Source organism: Hippopotamus amphibius, chromosome 7, assembly GCF_030028045.1.
Source record: "Hippopotamus amphibius kiboko isolate mHipAmp2 chromosome 7, mHipAmp2.hap2, whole genome shotgun sequence".
NCBI lineage: Eukaryota > Metazoa > Chordata > Mammalia > Artiodactyla > Hippopotamidae > Hippopotamus > Hippopotamus amphibius.
Genome location: NC_080192.1, coordinates 82,268,414 through 82,294,919, shown reverse-complemented (window position 1 = coordinate 82,294,919; position 26,506 = coordinate 82,268,414). Strand labels below are relative to the sequence as shown.

The 26,506-nt window shown below is 46.6% G+C and overlaps 3 protein-coding genes and 1 long non-coding RNA gene across 12 annotated transcripts in view; 3 read left to right on the top strand and 1 right to left on the bottom strand.

Annotated features, from left to right (window-relative positions):
- The window catches only part of FHL2 (four and a half LIM domains 2), a 31,527-nt gene extending 29,080 nt beyond the window's left edge, over positions 1–2,447 (top strand). For 2 of the 3 annotated variants that reach the window (XM_057742504.1, XM_057742502.1), the window contains one exon: positions 1,799–2,447. In XM_057742504.1, the coding sequence (XP_057598487.1) occupies positions 1,799–1,950 (152 nt within the window). In that variant the 3' untranslated portion in view covers positions 1,951–2,447. The remainder of the gene's footprint in view (positions 1–1,798) is intronic. The other variant, XM_057742503.1, reaches the window with a different exon arrangement.
- Positions 2,448–5,110: 2,663 nt separating this feature from the next.
- Positions 5,111–15,682, bottom strand: C7H2orf49 (chromosome 7 C2orf49 homolog). 3 transcript variants are annotated; one of them, XM_057743094.1, is made up of 5 exons: positions 15,538–15,682; positions 13,440–13,606; positions 9,976–10,351; positions 7,934–8,008; positions 5,111–5,785 (listed from the first exon to the last, which is right to left on the bottom strand). In XM_057743094.1, exons 1-4 carry the CDS (start codon positions 15,634–15,636, stop codon positions 7,952–7,954), a joined length of 699 nt encoding a protein of 232 aa, XP_057599077.1. In that variant the 5' UTR covers positions 15,637–15,682; the 3' UTR covers positions 5,111–5,785; positions 7,934–7,951. The 3 variants fall into 3 exon arrangements, with proteins under 3 accessions (XP_057599077.1, XP_057599076.1, XP_057599075.1); XM_057743093.1 differs by having other exon boundaries at positions 5,111–5,749; XM_057743092.1 differs by having other exon boundaries at positions 5,111–8,008.
- A 31-nt stretch (positions 15,683–15,713) lies between these two features.
- Positions 15,714–17,307, top strand: LOC130857430 (uncharacterized). The gene is made up of 3 exons (XR_009054824.1): positions 15,714–16,006; positions 16,509–16,559; positions 16,957–17,307. It is a non-coding gene; the product is annotated as an uncharacterized LOC130857430 (long non-coding RNA).
- A 2,383-nt stretch (positions 17,308–19,690) lies between these two features.
- The window catches only part of TGFBRAP1 (transforming growth factor beta receptor associated protein 1), a 48,599-nt gene continuing 41,783 nt past the window's right edge, over positions 19,691–26,506 (top strand). For 3 of the 5 annotated variants that reach the window (XR_009054790.1, XM_057742762.1, XM_057742759.1), the window contains exon 1: positions 19,960–20,066. The gene's annotated coding sequence lies outside the window, so the exon portion shown is untranslated. Of the gene's footprint in view, positions 19,818–19,959; positions 20,067–26,506 lie in introns of those variants that run through there. The other 2 variants (XM_057742761.1, XM_057742760.1) reach the window with 2 other exon arrangements.

The window sequence follows — 26,506 nt, the reverse complement described above, 5'->3', positions numbered from 1 at the left end:
CATGATCTAATTGCTCTGGGGGGTGACCTGGAGTTAGAATTTTTATTTATTTATTTATTTATTTTATTATTTTTTTGGGGGGTACACCAGGTTCAATCATCTGTTTTTATACACATATCCCCGTATTGGAGTTAGAATTTTTAAAAAGCTTCTCACGGGGCTTCCCTGGTAGCGCAGTGGTTAAGAATCCGCCTGCCAAGGCAGGGGACACGGGTTCTATCCCTGGTTTGGGAAGATCCCAGATGCCGCAGAGCAACTAAGCCTGTGTGCCACAACTACTGAGCCTGCACTCTAGAGCCCGTGAGCCACAGCTACTGAAGCCCTTGAGCCCATGCTCCACAAGACGCACGCGCACCACAACGAATAGCCCCCGCTCGCCGCAACTAGAGAAAGCCCGCACGCAGCAACGAAGGTTTGGTTCTGCCTCCGGGCCTGGGCTCTGTCGTCTGCGGGTCTCTCATTGTCACTATGGGTCCAGGATGGGTAAAGGCAATTTAAGATGTTTACGGCAAGAGGTGAAAGGCTTTGCTGGTGCAGCTCCATTAGTAGCAGAGGGACTGTGGTATCAGAAAGAGAACTGGCTCAGTTATACACATATAGAGATTCTTTTTTCATATTCTTTTCAGTTATGGTTTATCCCACGACATTGAATACAGTTCTCTGTGCTCTACAGTAGGACCTTGTTGTTTATCCATCCTACATATAATAGTTTACATCTGCTAATCCCACACTTCAATAAAAAAATTTTTTTAAAAAAAGACCCTATATAGGTTTCAGATCATTAGAAAAAAAAAGAAGAGACCCGACCTTCAAGACCTGGATTCCACGCCCAGTCCTTTCACTCACTAGCCCAGGGGATTAACATTGAGGCTGCCCCTGTGTGAACAGATTTAATGCCAGACATCAGCCCAGGCAGTTAGGTTACAAAAGGAGCTAACTGTTGGGTGAATTACAGACTTCTCTGCTACTCAGAGACCTCCAGCTATTATCAATAGAGTAGCCAGTGTGGCCACTTTGTTCTTAATGTGGCAGATTGAACCACTATTTCTGCAAAGAATTTGTAATCAGAATGCATGATCCAGATTTCACCAAAGATAACCCTGTGTATTTGATTCCATTTTGTTTCGGGGGCTTGGTGGCCGGACAGACCACCTGTACTGTAACAGGTGGCCAACGTACCCTGAACATTTGACAAGAGTCAGTCACCCAAATTGAAATGAGCTCCTGCTTTCCTTGTTTCAATAAAGGATGGTTTTCTCTACTATCCACACATCTTCATAATCTGCTCTCACGTTCCACCAGCTTCATTAAACCTCGAAGTCTTGTCCACGTCTGTAGCTCATCTCACGATACTTCCTCTGCCCACATAGACCTTCTTTTGAGAGGTGGTTCCTGGTCGTTCCAGAGACAATTCACATTTTCCTCCTCTGTGCTCTGTTTAGCCCCTCATTCATTAACTCGTGAAATTTCTGAGCACCAGACCTGAGGTACCCAGGGAAGGAGTACGTGAAATGGGATCCCTGACTGATGGAGCTTCATTCCTGTGGGAGGAACACGAACACACACACACACACAGCTTCTTACAATTACAGCGGTTGTCACGTGGTTCTGGAGCTGTCTGATTCTCCTGAGGTTCAGGAGCTCCCCAAGCTGAGCACAGGATGGGATTTAAACGTGCAGCCCAGCACTGATCATATCACTCAAGCCAGGCCTTGAAACGGGTCCACCCGGGACTCCCTTGCCCGCCCCGGCCACCTGGCTTCCCGGTCCTCATCCTGTCCTTTTCCTCCATCCACAGGACTAGGCGGCACCAAGTACATCTCCTTCGAGGAGCGGCAGTGGCATAACGACTGCTTTAACTGCAAGAAGTGCTCTCTGTCGCTGGTGGGGCGAGGCTTCCTCACCGAGAGGGACGACATCCTGTGCCCTGACTGCGGGAAGGACATCTGAGACGCCCACCCCCACCCCTCCTCCCCGGGGTCCCTGCACGTGCTGCACGCAGACGGCTGTTTGCTTTCTCCACCTCCAGTTTGCTTCCTCCACCTCCACCTGGTTCCACCAGCCACCTTGGGACTTTCCTCTGCGCTTTTCAGTGATGCTCACCGTCTGCTTAAACCCTTTAATCAACCTTTGTGCTCCTTCAATCCTAGGGGAAGGAGAAAACCCATGGAAACCTTAGGCAGGAAGAGGGTTTTGAATTTTTGTAATCAAGTGAGGCCAATCCAAGTATAAAAATCCTTGAGTGATAGCTTTATACAAACGTTTCTTTCTTTCACTGCATATTTAATTTTTAAGTGCAATTAATGTGTCACAAACTCGAATGTTTCCAAGCTACATAAGGTAATGAAGAGTTGGCACTTCCTGTCCTGTGGGGTCGAAAACAAGATTATGGCTTACAATAAAGTTATCCACACTAAAATCTTTTGCCAGGCGCAGTGTGTGAACTGGTGATGCACCATTCAGGTTCTGGGTATGAACAGTACTTTACTGTGGGTCTCACTGATGAATGTCCACTGAAATGACATCACACCTTTTATTTAAGAGAAAGCCTCAGTGGGAATTTCTCTTTCACTTGGAATTCAATGCTCTGCCTTTGATGCAGTGACAAAGACCCCAGCACAGGGGCTAATGGCCACGCAGGCAGCATGGGGTCACTTTTTTGGACAGAGCTCGGCACTCTCCCGTCGTCACAGGTCCGGATCTCAGTGGCCTGCCTTCCCCTCCATAAGTGGAGGGGTGCAGAGGGACAAAGGCACCTCAAAATGTTGAAAGTCAAAGATAAAAGGAAAAATCTTGAAAGTGAACCAAGGTTTGAGCTGTCACACCCACCTCGGGTCCCACCACACACAGAACTTGCCTCTGTCTCTACCCCGTACCTGTCCGCCCCTCTATCAGTGGAATCATTAAACGCACAATATTTCTGACCAGCTGTAAAATAATACAGTTCTATGATGATCCTTTTCATTAGGCAAGACATTAAGTTGTGAAATAAAACACACAAAAAGTGCATAAGGTGAATGTTAGCCAGTAAAACTAAACTATGGAGACAGAAGTCAGAGACATTCCGTATATGGTTGGCCCACGGACTAAATCCTGCCTACCACCTGTTTTCTTAAAAAATAATTATATTGGAACACAGTGATTTACATATTGCGTGGCCCACAAGGCCTAAAATTTTTACTATCTGGCCCTTTACAGACAGTTTGCCAACCTTGCTCTATATCTTCATCTGGACAGTGGTCATATATATATATATATATGGTATCCTGAGACAGAAAAAGGCCATTAGGTAAAAACTAAGGACATCTGAATAAAGCTATGGACTTTAGCCTATAACGTATCGATATGACTGATTTTAACACATATACCAAACTAACGTATAGCAGTAACAGGGGAAACTTGGTGTGTAGTATATGGAAACTCCCTGTACTATTTTGGTGATTTTTCCATAAATCTCAAACTTACCTAAAATAAAAGGTTTATTTTTTAAAGTTTATTTTTAAAAAATTATATAGCAAAGCAGAATAGACACAACAGAAGGCTTAGCTAGATAATGGTGTTTTTACATTTATGAAAAATATCTTTTACCTTAACTGGTATTTTACAGTCTCTTAAGGCTTAATTATTAACCCATTTTTTAAAATAAATATTTTAGTTTAAACATGCTAAAAAAAACCAAAAACTTAGATAATTTTACTAGATATGAAAATGTTTAGGGCTATTATATACTTATCAAACTAGTCATTTCTGTCTTCTGAGGACATTGAACACTTGGTTAAGTCTGAACACAGTTAACAAAGAGCTTCCAACTGCTCTTGGAATCAAACCCTAATTCTTTACCTGGTCCAGGTAAGTCCTATGTAATCTGGCTTCTGCCCCCCGGCTTTGGGGTCACTTTGTACTAGCCTCCCCACGCTCTCACTGATCCTAGACATACCAGTCTTTCTGCCAGGAAATTCTGTCCGGCCTCAGGGCTCCACTGTGCCCCTAGCTGGCATCTGAGTTACTCAGGGCTGGAAGCAAGGCACCCCAACACCTAGTGACTTCGTACACCCCTCACTCTGCTCCTAGTGATTCTGAGTCAGATGCCTGGGCTGGTCTCACCTGGCAGTGAGTGGAGAAGGGTGACCAACAGTCCCAGGTCTGGGGGCTAGGGCTGGCTGCTGGCTGGGACACATTTCTCCCATAGCTGTGGCAAGGGGTCCGCTGGTTTGATCAAAGCAAACCACCAGACGAGGCCAGTCCACACGCAGCAGTGGGATGTGGACGCCGCCTTTGATGGGAGGTGCAACAAAGACCACGCAGCCCTTTAACCCACCACAAACAGGATGCTCTTCCTGAAAGCTTTCCATGACCGCCTCCCCTTAAAGCATCATCTCCTTCCAGGGCCTTCCCTAACCACCCCCCACGCTCCCCCACCCCTCACTGTTTCATGACTTGGTCTAATTTTCTTCCTCTCGTTACAATTATCCATCCTTCACTGACGAGGAACTTACTAACCCACGTCTTTATCTTTTCTGCCACAGTAGGGAAGACAACCAGGTTCAGCACTGACAAGCCAGTCAGCAAAGGGCACTTTAGTAAAAACGATCTAAATGGAAGTAAGACTTTTTCATCTCTTCTGTCCAAACAAAAAATAAAAGACTACTTTTAAGTTCAAGGTAGAAAGTTACCTGAGGCTTTTCCAAGTTAATCAGTTAGTTAATTTAGAGCTTCAGTTTCCAACAGTAAGACACCAATAAAGAAATTAGCTTTTTCAAGATCACTCCAAACACAATCTCCAGTCAGTGCCCGTTGGGTAGGAAAGCTTACACAGGACAAGTTTGGGGGACTTGCATCTCCACCCGGAGAAACACAATGGCCGCCAGCAAGTCAGCCCCGCAGTGTCAGGGCTCCCACACAGCAGGCGGCCCTGGCCACCTAGCACCTCCCGCGGGGGCCCAAGAGGTGGCTGGACTATTGGCACCAGGCCCAAGACCAACTGATCCAGGTACGGAAGGTTATACTATAAAGAGTAAATAACACTTTTCAACATAGTTTAGTCACATAAAAAGAGAGCAAATCACTAAAGTGTTTTTCCCTTTTATTTTTTTTATGAATGACAGACCTACTCAATTTAATTCCTTTTATTTAAATAAGGATAAGGCTACTTAAAAGACTTTTTACATACAAAAATGTACATTACAAGGTTAAACTTTCTGTAATGAATTACAAAACCTACACAAGCATTTAATAAAAGAGCACACTTAAAAACATTTTGACCATTTGGGAGCCTCTAAAAATTACTGAAGTTCCACAGTAGTAAACAGAGGAAGAAAGCTCTTACATACATATGATTAAATCTACTGGCAGTTTCACTTAATGTAAGTTTTTAAAAGGTCGTTGCTATTGAATGAGTTTCTAGATCAGTTTTAGAATCATCTCTCAAAACTTAAGTCAACCAAAACACTATTTCAAATAATAATTACAATTCTGAAGAATTTTAATACTAGCAGAAATATTACTGCCTCATAGTACTAGTTGAACCAGCCTTGCAAAGTGCCTGGCCGCTGCCCAGGTTAGTGAAGCGATCCTGGTCAACCGCCCCGCCTCCACAGCCACTGTGGCAATTCTGCGCCCGGTGCTACAGGGTCTTGAACTCGCAGACCCCCACAGCAGTGTCTGTGGTCCTCAAGGAGGCGGGGCTCACCAGGCTCCAGCCCCAGTGGCTGAGCAATACGACTTGCAAACCTAAGCCTGGTGCTCAGATCTATAGGGTGAAGGAGAAGGAGCAGAGAAAGTGAAACTGTGGGAGAGGAGAGTAAGAAAAAGGAAAACAGGAACAAGAAGGGTAGGAAGAAAAGAATGAGACCGCCTGCCAAGGGCAGGAAGTAGACACATGCCTACACCCTGAACCACCTGACTCAACTGACAGCCCTTTGCTGACCCCAGGAAGGAATCCAAGCAACCAGATGAGCCCACGTCAGGGATTGAGGGGTAGTCCAGGTGTATGCCGTTCAGATCGAGGCTTGGAAGCTCTAAAGCCCACAAAGCAACACTCGGATCCCTACCATCGCCCGTGGAGCTGTGTCCGAGCACCGCAAGGCGGCCCAGCACTCGGATGTCAGCATACGAGAGACACAGCACAGGGTTGAGGCTTCTCCACTTGTCAAACTCAAAATAGCTCAATAATATGCTGCTACATGAGCACCGAATCTGAATGTTCATAATATAAACTTCAATTTGAAGCAACGTTACACAGTTTAGCTGTTATTACCAACCTACTCTGTAAGTTAAATATACAAATTAAAAATTAATTTTATTGAGTAACTAAAAATAAGTTTCCACTGACTTAAAACTGTCAAATGGCTAAATCTCTCTTAACTAAGAGAGAAATGCAGATGGAAGCAGAAGAGACAACAAAATATAAAATGTAACTTTATCTACCCTAAAATCTACACTTTGAAAATCTCCCTTAGTACACAGTCACGTATTGGATTATGCTTATCCTTCAGCAATATTCCAAATATCAGCCCTGCAGATAACCAAACATTTAACAATTTACCAAAACATTAACAATTTATGCCACACAATTTCATCTTACGTGTACGGATTTATAGTCTGGATAAAGGCAGAAAGGCTAAAAACCGTAGGGTTAAAGTTTTAGTAGAGTACTTACCTGCAAGGCTGAATTAATTTTTTGTAAGGCTATTCAGTACCTGAACTAAAATGCTTGTTTTAACAAATCAAAAAAAGAATGAATTGCTCTAAAAAGTATTGAAAGGCAAATCCCAATCTGAAGATCAGTCATACAAGAAAAGAGTATAAAGTACCCTTGGCCTTGGTTAGAAATACAGAGCAGGAAGTGGACACCAGAACTCGTGAACATGAGGGCTACCCTGTCTCCCCACTGACTTCCATTACACACTGGAGTGATACCACTAACACCAGTGAAACCTCAGTGGTGCCTCCACGTGTGCTGGCCCCCGGGGAGGAAGTCTGTCTGGCCATCCACTGCTCCCTGCTGCTCTCCAGTGACCTGACTCAGGAACCCCTCTTCTGCCGACCGCACCTCCCACTAAGTACCCCTCCCTGCCAGGCTTTCCAGATTCTCAAGTTCTAGAATTCTACCCCCTCTTCCTATTGTGCAAACTTTCTGCCGTCAGGTACCACCTCTAACATGATTACTTCCCCTGAAGAGTTTAGTCAGCCTCATTTGGGAATGATTCAGCTCCCAGGAGGGAGTGATACCAGAGCTGAGAGGAGGTCAGAGCCACATGAGAGGAGGAGCAGGGCTGCCACGTGACAGGAGCTTCTAAGATGTGGGCCGATCTACTCACAAGAAATCAACTCACAATAAGAGTGAAGGAGCAATAGCGAACACTGCTTTCCCTTTTGATTTTTACGGAAAGAGGCAATGTGAGTACTTAAAGAACAGCAATTTTATCTGTATATTCTGAACAGTTTATTGGCAGCACTACACATATGCTTTCCACGGGGAACCTTGAGGATGAGTTTGGCAGTATTTACCAGAATACTGTGATGAACTGTTATATCCTTTTGCTTGGGAAAAGAAATTAAAATTGTGAACTTCTAAAATATGTGAGTTTAAAAAAACCTCAAATTTCCCCAAAGACCAAAACAGACTAATGCAAATAATTCCTAAAATTCATCAAGTGCTTTATACCAGACTTGCAGCTAATTATTTGAGTAGGGCCAATATAAATGACTTATACTAAACCATTTGTTTAAAAAAAATTCTTTCCTAATCAGAGAATGAAAGGCAAGATATTTTCCCCATAAAGGAAGGAAAAGAGAAAAGGAAAGGAAAGGACTTTATTTTTTTGAGCCTAATTTAAACCTCTTAAGAAAATTCCACAATAATCAGGATCTCTGTAAATACTGTCAATAAATGTGAACTTGTTTGAAAAACTACAGTTATAGTTATATTTACATTTTTGGAAACTTTCCTTCATGGCCATGTAACATGCTGTATCTTCCTCTTTGCTTCTGGGGGCTTCAGGTTATTCTGAAAAGACAGGAGCAGAAGTCAGCTTACACTTGCAGAAGTGTTAGAGAATACCTGAAGGGCACATTTTAAACCACTGAGGTTGACCACTGATGCAGGAACGGTGGGGCACTGCTGCCACCTAGTGGGGAAGGCAGGGAAAGAAGGCGAGCCCTGGGCTCCTGTTTTTTCCGGCTGCGGTTCTCAGATGTTTGCCCTGTAGACTCACCCAGGGCACTGACCAACATGCCCAGGCCTGGGCCTTATCCCAGAACCGACTCAGTCAGCACCCACAGGAGGTGGCTGGACGAAGCTCTGACTCTGGTCAGATTTTCTGGAAGCCCCTTAAGGTGACCTCAGGCATATTCAGGGTTGAGAACCACCAACTGCTCCAGACCTGCTTCCTCCCTGCCGAGCCCACCTCCTCCCCAACCTCACAATCTAAGACCTTAAGACAAGATTTAAAAGAAAAAAAAAATCACACTTATGAGACAGTAAAAGATCTCTGAGTAGAAAATTGCTTTCCAAGAGACTGGGAAAAAAAAAAATCCTTGAAACTCACCCTTCCCACAATATTCAAGGTCTGGACTATTCTTCCCGCTTGTTCCCGACACCCCTCCTCATTCCCACGACAGCTACGGAATGAGGGTGGGGGCAGCACGGCAACAGCAGAAGGGTGTGCACTGGGGTCACGCAGACCTGGATTCAAACTGCAGACCGGCCACTCACTGACTCTGGAACCCTGACGAGGTTGTTTAAATTATCTAAGCTTCTTTCCCATCATCTGTGAAATGGGAACAGCTATTGTACCTACTTCACAGGATTGATGACAGGAGTCAATGAACAGATGAACTAACACAAGAACTCTGGGCTCGTCAGAAACACAGAAGCTTTCTTTTTCCAGGGTCTGCTATTTTAGAAGGTTTGAACTACTCAGAGTTTTAATCCCTTTGACACAACCTGAAGATGATAATAAAGCCAAAGTATACTTACAGGAATGCTATGGACTGAATGTCTGTGTCCCCTCAAAATTCCTGTGTTGAAACCTAATCCCCAATGTGATGGTACTTGGAGGTGGGGCCGCTGGGAGGCAATGAGGTCATGACCCCCTTAGAAGGGGATCAGTGCCCTCATAAGAGACCCTACAGAACCTCCTGCCCCTTCTGCCACGTGAGGACCCAGTGAAAAGCAGCTGACTCTGAACCAAGAAAGTGGGCCCTCACCAGACACTGAATCTGCCAGCACCTTGATTTTGGACTTCCAGCCCCCAGAGCTGCAGGAGATAAATATTTATTGTTTGAGCCACCTAGTCAATGGTATTTTTGTTATACCAGCCTGAATGAACTAAGGCAAGGAATAAAAGTTATACAACTGCTGGATGTTTAAAAGTGAAATCACTTTTCTGAGAAGACTATGGAAAGATCTAACATATATATGTAAAATCTCATAATCAAACTCAAAATAAATCGTGTTAACTATATAAATCTGCCATATGAAATCCAAGCATCCAAATGGTAAGTCTAGTAGAGCACAACAGAGCAGCCTCTCACACTACCTCCATGCTTCTAAAGACAGGCACATGTGAGGAGTAGGGGAGGCAAGGAGTAAATTCTAAAGATGCTGGTGTGATTTTAAGGTAAGTGCAAAACAGACTTAAGGTCAAGCTCTAAAATGCTACTTAATAAGTGTGTTACCCTGGACAACTGAGTTAACTTTCTGAGCTTTGCTATAAAGTACTATTTCTCTCTTTTAGTTGCAAGATACTTAAAGGATCTAAATGAGGAAAATCAAGGAAAAGTGCCTAAAGAGACACTCTCTTTACATATTTTAAGCAGAAATAAACTGAGTGCACTTTAAAAACATTAGCTTATCATGGATTCCAGGGCTCAAACACACGAGAAATGAGATGCACAAACGAGGCGGGTCACCGATGGGCTGGAGAAGAGCTCATGGCCTCCGCCACAATGACATGCCCTGCCGACACTCACCGCGGCCTCGGCCTCCTCCTTGGGAGCGGCGCGCTTTAACTTCACCGGAGTAGTTCCTACAGGCGACAAAGGTGGCGACTTCACAGGGCCGGAAGGGCTTTTCCTATGCATTAAGTCATGGTTCTGTTTAGTGTCATCATTACTGTGCTCCATTTTATTGTTCGTAGGCAACTCAGAAGACAAAATCAGGGGTGAGATACTTGAAGAGGAATCTGACAATTTTCGAAAGGCATTACTGGCAGCACTCGCCGGAGGCGGGGGCTTGAGTCGGTCATTGTCTCCGTTCTCTGTCTTCTTCACTTTAATGCTTGTACTTGTTGAACTTCCGTCAAACACAATGAGGGGTCTTTTCCGGAACCCGTCTGCCGTGACACTCCTGAAATCGGAGAGACGTGTTTGTGAAAAACACCCTCTGGATAGCAAACCAGTTCCCTGGGACTCAAAGTAAAACAATGACCGAAAAAGATGTACTGGTAAGACTAATCTATTCTAAGCAGGACTACCAGAAACGAAGTTTTCTATGTTTACCTTACATGAAATGATAAATTTCCCAGTGCTTTTAAGTTTAAAATATTTATTGACAAAAATTTAATCTTACCATTCATGTATACACAAGAAACAGTTATTTTTAAAGCATCAATCCACCAACTAATCCCAAAACAGGAATTCTTAGTAACTAAAAAATGATTTTTTAGTTTTTAAAAATCACCATCCTGGGACTTCCTAGGTGACGCTAAGAATCCACCTGCCAATGCAGGGGACACGGGTTCGATCCCTGTTCCAGGAAGATCCCACATGCTGCGAAGCAACTAAGCCCATGTGCCACAACTACTGAAGCCCACGTGCCTAGAGCCTGTGCTCCACAACAAGAGAAGCCACAGCAATGAGGAGTCCGCGCACCACAATGAAGAGTAGCCCCTGCTCGCTGCAACTAGACAAAGCCCAGCCTGTGTGCAGCAACAAAGACCCAACACAGTCAATAAATAAATAAATAAACAGATAAATAAATAATAAATTCATTAAAAAAAAATTCACCATCCTACTGATAGGGTTATCTTGCCCACGTATCAATGATTACTTAGAAAGGAAACAGAATATAAAACTATACTAAACTACCATAATGACAGTCTACAAACAATGGGACAGGATGTCCTACTCCATTCATTAAAGGTCTTTAAAGCCAAGGCATTTTCTAAACTAACTGTAACATTTGTATAATTTTAAGTTTAGCAAGTGCTTCACATTTAGCTTCTGAAAACCTAACTTCCACTCTTAATCATAAAGATAAATAATAAAAGCATTCATTTGTTCATTATTAATTACACCTCAAGTGAACACAGATTTATTTATGGAAAGAAAACAAAACAAAAATCTTCCAAGTAAACACGTTAAAAGAACTTGAGCAGCCTGTCATTAGGAAGAACACTTCAGCTTTGCTACTCAGGGACCAGCAGCATGAGCGCCATCTCGGGAGCTTAGAAGTGCAGCATCTGGGGCTTTGATCTGTACTGACTCAGAATCTGCATTTCAGCCAGATCCTAGGTGACTGGCCAAACTCACCAATTCTTAGGTCACCAGTGAACATCCTTTGGCAGATGAAAAACAAGCTCACTGTCCACCCACTGCCACCTCAGGAGGGAAACAGCAGGAGGGAGGGCAGGACTCCCCAGCTCGGGAGAGGTCAGCCGAAGACTCAGGAGCACACTAAAGTCTGGGAAGCAGTGCACCAGAGAGCTGGGCCTGGTGCAGCGCGTCCTGGGGGACATCACAGCACCTCTGGAGCTCAGCTCCTCCAGGGAAAATCATAAGCAATTCAGCAAGGCCTGATGATCTCTTAGATCCTTCCAGCTTTAATGCTCTGATTCGAGAGTCAACCTGCGATGTTTACAGAGTCAAAGATCCTTTTCAAAATGATACAGAGGGAACTAAAAGGGATTGTCATAAGAAGTAAAAGACAGCAGTATTGAAAGCTTTGCTTAGGACAATGTGCCTGAATGTACAGCTTGAGAAGAAAATACTTTCTTAATAAGAGTCACCAAAGATAAATTAAAGGTATACCTGGCATAATCCACAGACTTACAACAGTTAACACTAACACACAGCCTGCAGCAATACGTAACCAGAGCTAAAATGATGCTCGCCCTGAACTGAATGTGTTCCTCATCAACAGTGAGACTGTACACATATCTCTTCTCCAAAAGACTATACACACAGATGAGCACACGTTACGTTCTTCAGCTGTTCTCAGACTTGGGGAACAATCTCCCTGTCAGTCAAGAATTCTTCTGCATAATGAGATATTAAAGCCACTCAAAGAGCGTTCTCCCCACCCAGCCCTCTCACCCCATCTTCTCCCACTCTCTCTAGTGCATTGCCTAAGACAGTAAGGCTCTAAAAAGAAATCTAGCAATGAATCAATAGCACCCACTTGTGATAAAACAGACACAGGAAGAATTAGCCTACTTAGGGAATCTTAGGATATTTGCTCCTCACTAACCAACCACATTGATTAGTTAAATGTAATTTTACAAAAGGAAATTCATTTGCTTGTGGTTTTATGAAAACTTTTCTGGAATTTAAAACTTTAAAATAGTGTACCTGAAGCTATACGACCATCTTTTCATTTCTATTTTATTCAAAGACCTCAGAGCCTAATCTGACTCCATTTTTTCCCAACAATTCAGTAAATCCTGTTGGCCCTGCCTCCAAAACACACCCAGACCCCAACCGCTTCTTACCGAGTCCACTACCTCAAAGTCACCACCATCTACTGCCAGAATTACAGCACAAACCCCTAACTGGTTTCCCCATTCCCCTCCCCCAACCTTATATCACTTCTCAGCACAGCAGCCAGATGAACCTTTTAAAGTGTACATCAGATGATGCCATCACTCTGCCCAAAATTCTCTGATGGCAATGGCATCTCATCCCCAAGCAAAGCCAAGCTTCTTAAAACCACTCACAACCTCCGGCACTCGCCCCCAGGCACCTCCTTCCCTGCTCTGCCCTTGGTTCCCCCCGCCCAGCCTGACAACCTGGCCTCTGGGTGGTTCCTGGTGCGTCCTATGGACACACTCCTGACCTGCCTCTTGAGTTTGGCCTGGGACTGGGGCTTGCCCTCTACTTTCTCCAGGTTTCTCTACTGAAATGTCGCTTCTCAGTGAGGTTGTTCCCGGACACTTTACCTAAAATTGTCATCCCTTTCCCTGTTTCACTTTTCTCCTTAGCATTTACCACCATGTAGAGTACCCTGTATTTTACTCGACTTTTTTATTGTGTTTCTCCCAATTAAAATACAAGCAAGGAATTCTGTCAGTTTTATTCATGCTTTAGCACAGTGCCTAGTGCTCAATAAACAGTAGCTGAGTAATTATTTTTTACCTAGGTTTACCTGGGGAAAAAAAGAAAAGCAAAATTGTTTAGTCATATAAGATAATATGATAACCAGAACCACGGAAAAGTACCTTTTCGTCTCATTTTTTATCTCATGTTGTTCTCTTTTCTTTTCCATCATTTTCCCCCATCTGTTCTTTGGCAAATCTCTCTGTGGCAGTGGTATTGCATGCTGCACATAAAGATCAGTAAGACTGTCTTTGTTTACTTTCATGTCATTTTCAACAGTTATGTTCTTCTGCAGAAAAGGAAACAAAAGTAATTTCAAAACAACATCCCTCATTTTAATAACTAACCTACTACCTACCTAACAGGGTAAAACATGACTGCACCTGACAAGTATAAAACCATTTTCACGTTTAGATGCATGCTTAACATCTCATATGGCACTGCAAGAAGCAGTATTGTAAAGAGACTACGCTCTTCAAATTTTTGGTTCAGCTTCGTCTTAAAGACAATGGTCATATGTCCTAAGTGGGACAAGGACAACTGTCCACACTGCTCAGCCCACACAGGAGGCATAAAGACCATTTCCAGTAGCAGCATCTTAATCTATGAATGAAACTGAAAATGGGGGACTGTCTGGAGAGAAAAAGAAAGCAAACAATGATGGCAGTGACTACCTCCTGTCAATAAGTTACCTAGAGTGTTACTATCATGGTCAGATCAGCGGGCTGGAGGTCTCACCCTGTACACTATTTCCCACGTTTCCCTAATAGTGCTTCTTAAACTGAAGTTCACCATCCAGACTTCAAATGGCCCTATGGGTGGAAACTGCAGTGCCGTTAGTGTCCTTACTGACGATGGTCCTGATAACAGTACACAAGCCGCCTCTTATGTCTGTACCAGTCCTTTCAATGCCTCCCAGTCATCGTCCCACCATCCCTCTCTGCATCACCTCATTTTCCAATTTGTTCTCAACATAACAGAAAACATATAGCATAAGGCACAGAAGTAGTTACAGAGTTGGATTTAGGAAGGAAAATGAGAATGGAAAGGAGACTGTGGGCCCAACAATGGAGGGAGACTTGTAAACGTGTGTTTAGTAGAACTGACAAAGCAAATCCAATCTGCCTTCTGATAAACTGACCCCCATTCCTTTTGTTTTTCAAAATTTAAAAGTACAAACTTTACTTCTTCATTACCAACTCTCAGCCCATATTCACTGAGAAGAATGGGAAACCCTTGGGATTCTCTTGGACAACATTCCTAGAGAAACCATAGGCACCTTAGTTAGGGAAGGACTGCTCCAATGGTTCTCAAACTGTGGTCTCTGACCCAGCAGCAAGAACTTGTTAAAAATGGCAATTTCCAGGCCACACCCAAAACTACTGAATCAGAAACGCTGGGTATGGAGCCCAGCAGTCTGTGTTTTCACAAGCCCTGGGATAACTGTGACCTACCTAAAAAATTTGAGAACCACAGGGAAAAAGGGTAACTGACATCTCGAAAATAATCTACTTAGCAGGGCAGCTTGAGGAAACCAGAGAAAGAAGAGTACTGAGGGGGAAAAAAACACAAGGAAAACAACAAAACATGCTACCTAAAATACTCCAAATGCTTTCAGTAATTCTTTACCACTTTAAACAAAACTCATCACTTTTTTGGTCTTATTTTTCGTCTATCAGAGGCCTTCTCAGCTGAAAAAGAACAACCGCTGCAATGAGAGCTAGGAGCCCTGAGTTCTCCTGGCTGCACCATCTACCTGTGGTGTGGCCTCACAGAAATCACTCCACCTCTCTGGGACTCAGTTTCCCCATCTTTGGACGCGGTGAGAGTGGAGAACAGGCGATTTCTACGATTCCCTCCAGCCCTGGCAGTCGGGGACCGCCACCCTTCATTTCTGTTCTTCTACGACCTTCCCAAGCCCCTCTCTTCGGAGGCCCTTGCTTACATCCAGGCCGCGGGGGTCGCTGGACTCCCCTTTCCGAGCCATCAGGACACCAAAAAGTAAGTCCTAACTCCCAGGAGTTCCTGATATTCTGAGGACGTCTCTCTCCGGGACAGCGGAGTGAGGAGACTCGGCCGGTCCGCGTGGGGCGGAGAGCGCTCTACACGGCGGCAGGGGCGCCGGCGGCGGGTGTGTCCGGCGCCGCCGAAGACTACACTGGGCGAGCTCAAGTCCCAGCTCCTCCCGCAAGCAGGCCTGCCCGCCCCGGCGCGCCGCACCTGCTCCAGGGTGAGGAGAAGGAACTCCTGGGACAGCAGCTCCGGGTGCAGCAGCAGCTCCGAATCCGTGCAGCTGCGACCGCCCACATCCCCCGCCATCGTCGTCGCCAGGAGACCCCGGCCAGCTACCCACAAGGCCCCGCGAGGAAGCATACCGGAAGTGACGTCCAGCAGGCGCGGGGCCTCGGGTGTAACGTCACTCTGGGTGCGCCGGCCGTCCAGTTCCGCCTCTCAGGGTCGGTTGGGGTGCCAGGCTGGCTTTCGCCAGGGAATACCCCCGGGCGCTAAAGAATTGATAGGGCTGTGTGCCGAGGAAACGATTGGCGTTTCCAGTCTGGCGGGAAGAGAGGGAAAGGCGAAGTTCCTGGAGCGGGTCACGATTGGTCTCGCCTGGTCGCCCCTCCTGTGACGTCGGGGGCAGAGACCAATGGGAGCCTCAGGGAGGCCTCCCGGGAAGACGGCGCGGGAGGTAGGCTTTACCCCGAAACATGGCGTGGGTCGTCTCTGAAATCGTCTTGGTTTTCTCTTTTTAACCATCGTATTGTTTCTTAATTCTCCTTCACTATGATGTAAGGCCAGAGGCTTTAATTCCCCGAAACCGCCTCGCCTTGAGTGCTACTAGGCACTCTAGTATTTGTTCCCTGAAATAATACTCCTAATGAACCTGCCCGCACGTGAAAATAACGGCCAACTGAGAAGCGCTGGGGACAAGGCTGCACGTTTGCTTAGCTTCCGCAGCTGTGAAATGGGAATGACAACGCCGCCTCACGGTGTTGTGAGGTGGGAGACAAAGTAGGGAAAGTCCCTTCCCTGTCCCCTCTGTCTACCTGGACACTTGCTGTAGCCTGTTGACTGTCGTCAGGGGAGAGAGGTGGCAGGACGGTGGTGTAGGTGGGGGAAAAAAGAGTTCGTGGGCGTCTGAAAATGTGGTTACCGTTTTTTGCTGTGTTCTTTCTCCCTGTGGTTTTCAGGACCTAACCTGAAGCCTCAGGCTCTTTATCAGCAAAAATGTTTTATGGCAGGTAAGATCTGTGTTGTTTTGTTTCTTTTCCCTCCCGGTATTTTTCAGTTTAGAAGAACTTCCCTGCGTAAAACTGAATCTATTAAGATAACCCTTAGTGCCTCTGAAGCAAACATCTCAGGATAGAGGGCGTGTCCCCTGGGCAGAAAAAAAAAAATCAAGAGCCAGAGAGGAGAAAGTAGAATACGATTCTAACACCCCTCGCCGCTCCAGGGGAAGGAGAGACTATGTCCTTGGTAACGCCTGCCCCTGCTCCATCCTGGGCAGAGCCTTGGAGACTGGAGCTTGGGAGAATATGCGGTCTGCTGTGTTTTAATCGGAATTTCTAATGTAGGAAGTAGGGCAGGGAGAATTTGCGTTTCTAACAAGTTCTAAGGTGATGTTTCGAATGTGTCCAGGCAGAAGGGCCACCTCACAGAGATTCCTGCCACGTGGAAGCAAGGAAGCTACAGGCATCCTGACCTTGAAACCCTGCAGTCTCCATGATTGGACGGGGCAGGCCTGTCAGCATCGAAACCAAAAGACTGAAAACCAAACCCCAGAGTGGACAAAGAGCATCTCAGAATCCGTGTGGGGACCAGGGATGCGAGGACCTGACATCCCCCACTTCTCCTTCTCCTGGCACTTCAGAAATCTCCTACCAGGCACAGCCCTGAGGAAGGGGACCCGGACTCCCCTGATGAGATTATTGTCATTGCAGTCGAGTGGGGGCTTAAAGTAGAAATAAAGCTCATTTACAGAAAAAATTCCATTTGTTACACATTTGAGTTTGTAGACTGAAGTTTATTCCTGCTACAGTATTACCTGTATTATAAAGTAATCATAAATGCTTAAGTTTTATTATGGGAATTTTCCCTTCACTCAAAGATCATGAGGTTTTCATTAACATTTTTATTTGGTGCCTGTAGTTGACAAGAACAAAGCTGAGGGAAAGCAACAAACACTGCCCTGCCTGGCATCATTACTTCACTGGATTATAAGTTCTCCGAGACAGGGTGCATATGTTTCCTTTGAATCCCCCCTCCCCCCCCCAGCTGTCCCTAGCACGCACAGTGCTTGCACTTAGTAGATAATCATTAAGTGTCTGCTGAATGAATGAATCATGAATAGGATATATACTGAGAACCTGGGGTGTTGATTCCTCTTGTTGGCAGTGTAATATTTAAGAAGTTAGAAGCCTTTTATGAGATATATTATCAACTATATCTGAGCATAAATAAAATGCTTCGAAGTGAATATAACAAAAACAGTTCACATTTTGGACTCGTTTTTAGCTATTTAGAACCACAGTTCTGCTATGTGTAAGTAAGGATGCTTAGTTTGGGGAGTAGATGGCAACTATTAAAGTATTCAGCTGTATCTATTAAACACTTTATTAATCTATTAAACCATCTTTTTCACACTCTATAAAATATTCTAACATGTTTAGTATGGGACCAAGGGATATTTAATAAATATAATAAATGAAGTTAATAATTCATTTGAAAACATGACCTTGATAATTCTTAAATGTGACCACTCGAAACAACGTGAGGAATATAGAATTAGCCTGATGCAGATCTTTGCACGTTTATGGAATAGTTACTTACATATAGCTGCCAGACATATTGTGAAATAGATTTCTAAGAAAGTTCAGGAAGAACAAATGTTTCTAGATGGAATAATGTGCACATGTGGAGTTTGCCATTTTAAGAATCTTAGGGCAAACCCTCTCAAAAAGAAAATAATTATTTCTGAATTATTTCCTTTTACTCTTTTAACACATTTTCACTCAGATTGTTTAAAGCAGAACACAAATATTCCATAAACTATTCAACCAACAATTTTATGTATAAAAAATTTTACAGTGTCGTTGAGTTCTTATTATCCTTGCTCTGTTCTTATTCCTATGGAATTTGGAAGAAGCCTTTCACTTCTCTTTGTGTCTTTGAATGTGCATGTATAATGGAGAAATCAGGAGTGCCTACTTCGTAAGGATATGGCAAGGCTTAAATGAGATCACTGCAGTAAGCCCCTTAGCCCAGTGTCTGGCTGGCAGTCAGTAGGTGTCACCTCTGCACCTAATCTCATGCCAGGCCGCGGTAGAGTGCTGAAATGATAAAGCACAGAGTGGACTCTAGGCCCCACTGGGCCAGTGACGAGCTCATAATCAGTCATATTCTCCACGGGCCTGGGCAAAATGAGATGGCTGAATTTACTCTGGTGCCCTCCGGCTCCCTGGCTCCACTAGACCCAAGAGTCCATTCATTGTCTCTTGCCCTTGAAGCACACATAGCTGTACACTCTGGGAAACCCCTTCCCAATCTGAATGCTTGGCCAGTGAGGCTGGATCCACTGGGTCAGGTCTGTAGTGCTGTCTGGGGACTGGGTCTTGTGTGTGGCCATGAACTCAAGAGGGAAGGGGATAAAAGGCCACAGAAGATTAATTCCCGATGATTCTTATTTCCTTCATTTAGCTTTTTTGGGGGGGTGGGGGTGGGTGGTCATTTGTTTTTCTCCCTTTGAAACAGAAGACCACAGAGTAGAATCTAGTATCTGCCTTCTGGTTCGGGATGACATCTTTGTTTTGTAATCCCCAGGGGCTGGAAGAAAACAGAGGTCACAGGGCTCTAAAGTCAGGGAAAATGAGGAAACTGGGCTCTTTATAATATATGCTGATAATTGAACACTGACAGCTCTGGAGGGAGTTTTCTAACCTTTTCATCGTGGAACTGGATTTTGACTATATATTGACGAGAGGCTTATGGATGCAACATAACCTAGGAGTCTTCTCTGTAGCTTTATCCAAAGGAATAGCTGTTGATGGACTTTCCTTAAGGAGAGGGTAAAACAGTCTCAAGACTCCCTGCTTCAGTAAGACACCATGCGAATACACTGCTAGCGGTGGGCCTGGGGCAGGGGGCGGGCGGCTCGTGGCCAGCAGTACATTTCAGCTCCACGGGGGCCACCAGCAGCGGCCAACTCCTCCAGCCTGACTTCGTCAGGTGGCAGCGCGGTCCAGCCTTTCCCAGAATTGATGGATGGATGGATGGATGGATGGATGGATTCATTCATTCATTCGTTCGTTCACCAGGTACACTCCCCAGCGCTGTCGCGGTGCTGGAAACAGCGGCGAGCGAGTCGGGCCGGCGGTGGGGAGGAGAAAGGGCGGCCCCGGCAGCGGCAGCCTCGTCGCGTTACGGACCCCGCCCTGCGCCCGGCAGGCTCCGCTCCAGCGCCGGCGGGGATCGGCGCGTTTCCCCCAGGACCCCCGAGGCAGGTGCGCCGGGACCCCTGCAGACCCGGGACACCTGAGGCGGGGGGCGGGGAGCCGCCCCGCCCCGCCTCTCCCGGCCCGGCCTGGGGCGGGGTCTGCAGCCGACCAGAGGCCGCAGGCCGGACGGGGCCCGGCGCTCCCGCCCCCTGCCGCCCACGTGACGGGAAGCGGCGGGGCCGGGCCGGGCCAAAGCCGGGGCCCAGGAGCGCGCGGCCCGGGGCGCGGGGCCCGGAGCGGCCGGAGCGCGGGTCGGTGAGCGCGGGGCCCGTGAGCGCAGGGCGGGCGGGGAGCGCGGCGCGGGTGGGGCTGAGGTCAGGGTCAGGATCGGGGCCGGGGCGCGGACGGGGGCTGGAGGGCGGCGGCCTGCGGGCAGGCGCGCGGACAGGTGCGCGCAGGGAGGTGCGCGGGCGACGAGGTGGGGGGACAGCGGCCGAGCCGGAGGGCGGGGGGGGGGGGGGGCGCGGGCAGGGGGTGGGTGTGCGGCTGCGAGCGTTCGGGGCGGGGAAGACCCCAGACCTGGTCCGGGTTTGGGTGGGCTTTCGCTGTTCTGGAGGGAGGAGCCCAGCAAGACGACACCGCGCGCCCCTCGTCCCTCCACCCGTGCATGCGATGGTTTTTGTCGCTGTGGTTGACATTTTCTGGAGCTCGTGGGATTTGAGAGCGCAAATTCCGGTCACATTCGGGCCTGACTGTTTGGCCTGAACTGGGAGACGAGGCAGGGGTGATGGGAGGAGTGGAGACCTCGCCCCTGTTCTCCGCTGGGACGGAGGTGCAGGTGGAAGTTGGGGTCTCCTCTCGCCTCCTGTGTTTTAGGGGGTGGCTTTCAAGACAGAAGCTCCTGCCTGCAGTTGCCCGCACCTGCCATTGCTTCCTCCAAGGGCTGTTGGGTGACCATCGCAAAGCCCCCCAGGCCCTACCTGGTTGCTGGATATGGGCGTTCGCACAGCGCTTCTTAATGCAAACGGACCGTATTGGGTGCTAGGGTCCCAATCTGTCGGATCAGGGTTCCATCCTTGAGGAAGCACTTGGGGAGGGCAGGCAGCCTCGGGGACAGTAGTGGCAGGTGAAGACCCGGGGAGAATGTGTGTGGAGGGCCCGCTGTGGTGTGAGCTGGCAGACCCAGGCCCAGAGCTCAGGGCCCTAAGGGGCCCGCTGAGCCCACTACCCCTCCTCTGGCCATGCTTCTCTGTTGCTCAGCCAGAAACTCTAGCCCGATGGTTAGATAGGAAGGAGCATCGGGCCAGCTGTTTCCTTTTCTTTTTCCTTCCACTTCTGCCAGCCCCACAGCCTCAGCAGTCACTGGAGTGGCCTCTTTGGTGTGTGGCCCTAGAGACCTTGTACCACTAACCTTCCCAGGCCCAGTTCCTCTGTGGAAAGGCCACTGCTACCCCATGGCGGTGGTGGTGAGTGTGGAGCTGCAGGTTCAAATCCTGCCCCTGCCCCTTCCTTACTGGGCGCCCAGGGCATTCACTGGACACTCTGAGTCTCAATTTCCTCAATCAGAATAGGAGGAATATAAGAAGAGATACATGCATTCCAGGAAGAAAATGTGCATTTGGCACAGAGCCCCGCACTTAGTAGGTGCTGGATAAATTATTGTTGGTAAGTAGAAATGAGGATGTGGGGCTGTAACTGTCTCAGCTCTGAAGTAGGTGGTCTCGGCTCTGAGTAATTGTTAACCCAGTGAGGGTTTTCCTCTGGAGTTAGACTCCTCAGGGGCTCTGAACTCCAGTTTGCTGTGCACATTTTACAAAGACATGGGGGTCAGGTGCGGTGGTAGTCCTTGCCTTCAGGTACGTCCTCTGCCTTTTTTCTTTCACTCGACAGTGAGCCTCAGTCCTCTGGTCCTAGAGGTGGAGGCAGCTTGACCTCCACTGCGGGCTCCTAGGATGCTCCAGCCTCTGCTCAACCCTCCAGTGACAGGGATTTGTCAGGGGCCCATTCTTCCCTCAGGCAGCTCCAGTTGACAAGTTTTAAAAGCACAGAGCTCAGTGTTTAAAAAAAAATGCTAAATTTCCAGGCCTGATTTGCTGCTAGCATTTCTGTTCATTAAAAAAAAAAAAAAAAGCAATTATTATGGCTTACTTCGTCATGCCAATACTAAAATTTTGTGATCATTTAAGAAAACTTGAGGAAATTTTACTTAATGAGTTAAGCATCTCCATCTTGGTCTGAGTCCAGTTCTCATTAGAAATACATTGAAGTAATCATTTGTGGCAGCCAGGTGTTTGGATACTGCCCAACAATTTGGCCCTTACTTTACAACTCATCTCCTCTGTGGCAAACCTGACCCATTTTTCTTTTTGAAAAAATACTGTACTACTAAATGAATGTAGAAGTCACAAGTTCATTTGGGGCTACCCTGAGTAAGCTGGAGTGCTTTGTGCTGAAGGACAGGAATAGTCATTGAGTGTGTTGTGAAACCTTGCAGATGATTTGAGATCAAGATCTTTTCTTGATACTCATGTAGCTGTGGTTGGGTAAATTAAAGATTTAGGAAAAATGACACGTAAAAGAGGACAATTGCCTACCATCCAGTAGGCCCTCAATAATTCTTATGGCGGTTAGAAGGTCCAGTATTGAGAAAGATGTTATGAAGGAAATGCCCTGGAGATCCGAACTCCCCCTCTGCTCCTTGTCTGCCTCTCCTGTGCTTCCCAAATCCCTGCTTCAGTTATAACTGCTGATGCTACTTTTATAGGACGCATGTGATATATGCATATTTGTGGTATGTATATATATATGTGATGTGTATAAATGGTGTATGTATGTATACGTATACATAAACTTGTGTGTATATTTACACATATATGCATTTATATATGTATTCATAGTTGGGGCCCAGGAAGAGGGTCCCAACTATGAATAGTGACATTTAGGTATGCACAGGGATAAGATCAAGATGACAAGTTAGTTGTTCGACCTTAGCACTATTTCTTTTCTTCTGTTTTAAAATACTCTTTCAGGTCATTGAAACAGGTTTGTTGTGATGTAACTAATCTTAGGATATCTGTCACATGAGTGCAAAAGAGAACATTAAATGGTCGTCCGGTGGTGTCCTGATTTTCTTTTTTTTAATATTTATTTATTTATGTATTTATTTTTGGCTGCATCAGGTCTTAGTTGCGGCACAGAGGATCTTTGTTGGAATGTTGCGGCATGCAGGATTATCCGCTGTGGTGCGCGGGCTCCTCGTTTCGACATGTGGGCTTCTGTCTAGTTGTGGCGCGCAGGCTCAGTAGTTGCAGCATGCAGACTTAGTTGCCACGCAGCATGTGGAATCTTAATTCCCCGACCAGGGATCAAACCCACGTCCTCAGCACTGGAAGGTGGATTCTTAACCACTGGACCACCAGGGAAGTTCCCTGTCCTAATTTTCAAAAGGGGGAAAAGCTGTCTTTATTAAGTCAGTAAATATGTTGTTGATACCCGGCAAATCTCAGGACTGGCTCACCGAGCAGCCGGCTGTGAGAGCTGAGAGAAGCACAGGGGCCAGGGGCAGCATGGGCTGTAGTCCCTCGGAACAGTTGATGCTGCGGAAACGTGTCTCCTGTTTAGATAAGATTACTGGGCTAGCGGAGAAACGTGTCAACGTGTCCCTCTGTATCTGAAGTTGCGTGAGGCAGTGCTGGCTGCACTCCATTCAGGAAGAGGCGTTTATTTGTGGCAAGTTATTCAGGGGACGTGGGGAGGGGCTGAGGCGTTTGGCAGCAGAGAAACATAGGAGGGAGGACAAGGTGGTCCTGGGGGTCCTCTTCTAGCCTCGAAATGGAAAGCGAGGGCCTGCTGCCGAAGGTCCCCCGGGAGGAGCCGCAGGAGGAGGACCCCACCCGTGGGTCTCATACCACGGTACCCCTGCGTTTGGGGTTGTCTGAATTCTCATCCGGGATTTGAAGTCACACTTGCCCCCTTCAGTCAATGCAGTGGAAAGAATACAGCCTGGGAGTTGGAAACAGAAATGGGGGTGAAGTCCCTGTTTCCTCACCTGTGGCTGTGTAACCTCTGTGTCCACAGTGATACCGGCCTCTCAGAGCGAAGCATCCACCCAAACCCTGGGGCCCAGGGCTGCAGTCAGCTGGTGCCCATCCTTCGTCCAGACCTGGAGTGGCCTTGACCCTGGGGCAGGCAGCATGGTTCGGTGGTTAGGGCCCTGCTCTCCATGGTCGTTCAGCCTGCGAGAGCTCCGTCTCCCCCTGCAGAACACAGTGATGGGAGTGCTGGCCTGGTTGGCCATGGTGAGCTGGAAGAGTGCACTTGATCCAGAGCCTGGCACATAAGGAGCATCCCGGGGGTCCTGGCTTCCCTCGGGTAGTGTTACCACCACCCTGTCCTCCTCCTCCAGAGGAGCCAGAGAGTAGCCCAGAGGGAGCATGTCATCCACCCAGATTCCTGTTTACAAGGAGGGGACAAGCCCAGAGGCTCTAAGTGACTTGCCAGGCCACACCCTCTGTCCACCTGAGTCCATCCTAGACTTTCCCAGCTCCCCTGTCCAGCATCTGCTCAGCCTTCCTCCGGGGTCCATGACAAATTGGCCCCGTTCTTGCTTCTCAGTTTCCAGTGGAGTGAGGTCAGGTGACCTGCGGTGTTGTGAGCCCTCCTTTCCAGCCCATCCACTCAGCTCAGTCTTCTGGGCCCCAGCTCTCTCTCTTGATCTTATGGGACCAATGTGATAACCTGTTGACATGGAGTTGAAAGCAGCCGATGAAACTCAGGAGGCTCTGCCTCTCCCCTGGCCCTTTCCAGGAACGTGATGGTGTGTGACAACTTTGTAATTCCCTTGTAAGTGTGGTTTTTAGAACTGATAGTTTCAGTTTTCCCAATACCCACATTGAGTATTGGTATCTCAGGCCTTTATAAATGCACTTACCCAGATTAATTGAGAAACTTCTTACAAAACTTTTCATTTTCTATGAAAGACTGTTGTTAAAATGGCAAAATATAAATTTTTAAAAAGTTGCATTTATAGAAATACTGTAAATGATAGGAAGATTCAAGGAATGCAAGCTCTCTTACACCTAACACCTGAACTCCTGTGACCAGTGGTGGGCTCTCACAGGGTCTCTGCTGCCTTCTCTGTGCCCACTTCCAAGACTCTGACCCCCAGTAGTTAGTAATATCTATTTTCTTTCTTTCCTTCCTTCCTTCCTTCCGCCCTTCCTTCCTTCCTTCCGCCCTTCCGCCCTCCCTCCCTTCCTTCCTTCCTTTTCTTGGCTGCAACCTGTGGTATGCAGGATCTTACTTCCCCAACCATGGATTGAATCTGCACCCCCCCTGCAATGGAAGTTCAGGGTCTTAACCACTGGACCACCAGTGATATCTATTTTCTGATTAATGGTTTCAGTCCCTTGAAACCGTACCCAGGGAGTGGTTCCTGCTCCCAACCCCTTTTGACGACTGGTGGGTTTGTAGAGCATCTCAGATGCTTGCAGATGTAGACGGCTGGCTTTCCAACTCAAGTGCTTGGCAAATTCAAGGTTTCAGAACTGAATGTAGCTAATAAAACAAGTGACTGATGTGGAATAATATGAATAGGTTAATGGCTGTAACTTCCCTCTATAAGAGAGGAAAAGTTGACAGAGGTTAGATTTTTAAGGGCTTCACATCTTGTGCTGAGTTTGAAGTTTATCTTTTAGACAGTGGCACACTTTTGGAAGCACTTTAAGGGGGGTGATAGTGTGATGTTTAGGGTGGGAGGTCCACGTGCCTGCCCATTTTCATGTGTTGGCTTAGAATCGACGTGGCTCTGGTCCACACGTTAGACTGACCGTTTGATTTCTATTCACTTATAAAGGACTATCAGAAACTTTAAAAAAATGTAGAATGGGACAATAGCAAATCTGACTTTAGGTAGAGTGTCCTTTTTAAAAAGTAGATAAGAATTAATCTTTAGCGGGTCTGTAGGGAAACACCTCCTGTTATAGGGCTGTGATACCCATTGGTGGGTTTTTACCTCTGAAGTGGTGACTCTCTGATGCACACACGGCTGGGTAGGGATCGATAGAGTTTGTTTCATTTTAAAGTGTCAGTGTAATTCTCAAACATGTGATTCTTTGCAGGCACACTGGATGCCATGCCCATCTCAAGGCTGTTCACATATTATGTGCATTTTCTGTGACAGGAGGTAACAGTGTCCATTGGTTCAAGAAAAATAATTATTGGCAAGGATCCTGTCTTAATAAACAGCACTTTGTCATAGCACTCTTTTAGCAGGATATATTTATTTCTGGCTCAGATCAGGAGTCTGTATATATATGTGTGTATATATATATTTTTTCTTTCTTTAATTTTGTAAACTTGGGTCTTCAGGTCTTTCTGCGTCTAGATAATCTTTCTATGTCAGACATTGGTTTTATCCCACGTTTATTTTTTCTGCTGTGACTTTTAACAGCAGCGTGGAGTGTTTCCATTGCTCCGTGTTCTTGCAAACCCCTAATGTCACCAGACTTCGGAGGTGTTGTCCATTGGATGGGTGTGCAGGGAAGTCTCCTTGTAGCTGCAACTTGCAACTCCAGCTGGTTCTGTGGGTTGATCTCCCCTCCATGGCTGCTGGCCATTCGCATCTCCTCTTCTGTGAGAAGCCTGGTCGCATTTTGCCTTTTCTTCTGTGAGATTTGTGTTATTTTCTTCCTGTGCCAGTTCCCTGGACCATCTAGGCATCTTTTTGTCAGTCTCCTTTCCCACCGTCATATATT

Bases quoted from the DNA above. Each gene is read 5' to 3' on its own strand.
- C7H2orf49 (XM_057743092.1), bottom strand. From the start codon at position 15,636: ATGGCGGGGGATGTGGGCGGTCGCAGCTGCACGGATTCGGAGCTGCTG. The intron at 13,607-15,537 runs GTGCGGCGCGCC...CCTTTTCTGCAG, and splicing joins TTCTCCTCACCCTGGAGCAG to AAGAACATAACTGTTGAAAA. The intron at 10,352-13,439 runs GTACTTTTCCGT...CTCCGATTTCAG, and splicing joins ATAAAAAATGAGACGAAAAG to GAGTGTCACGGCAGACGGGT.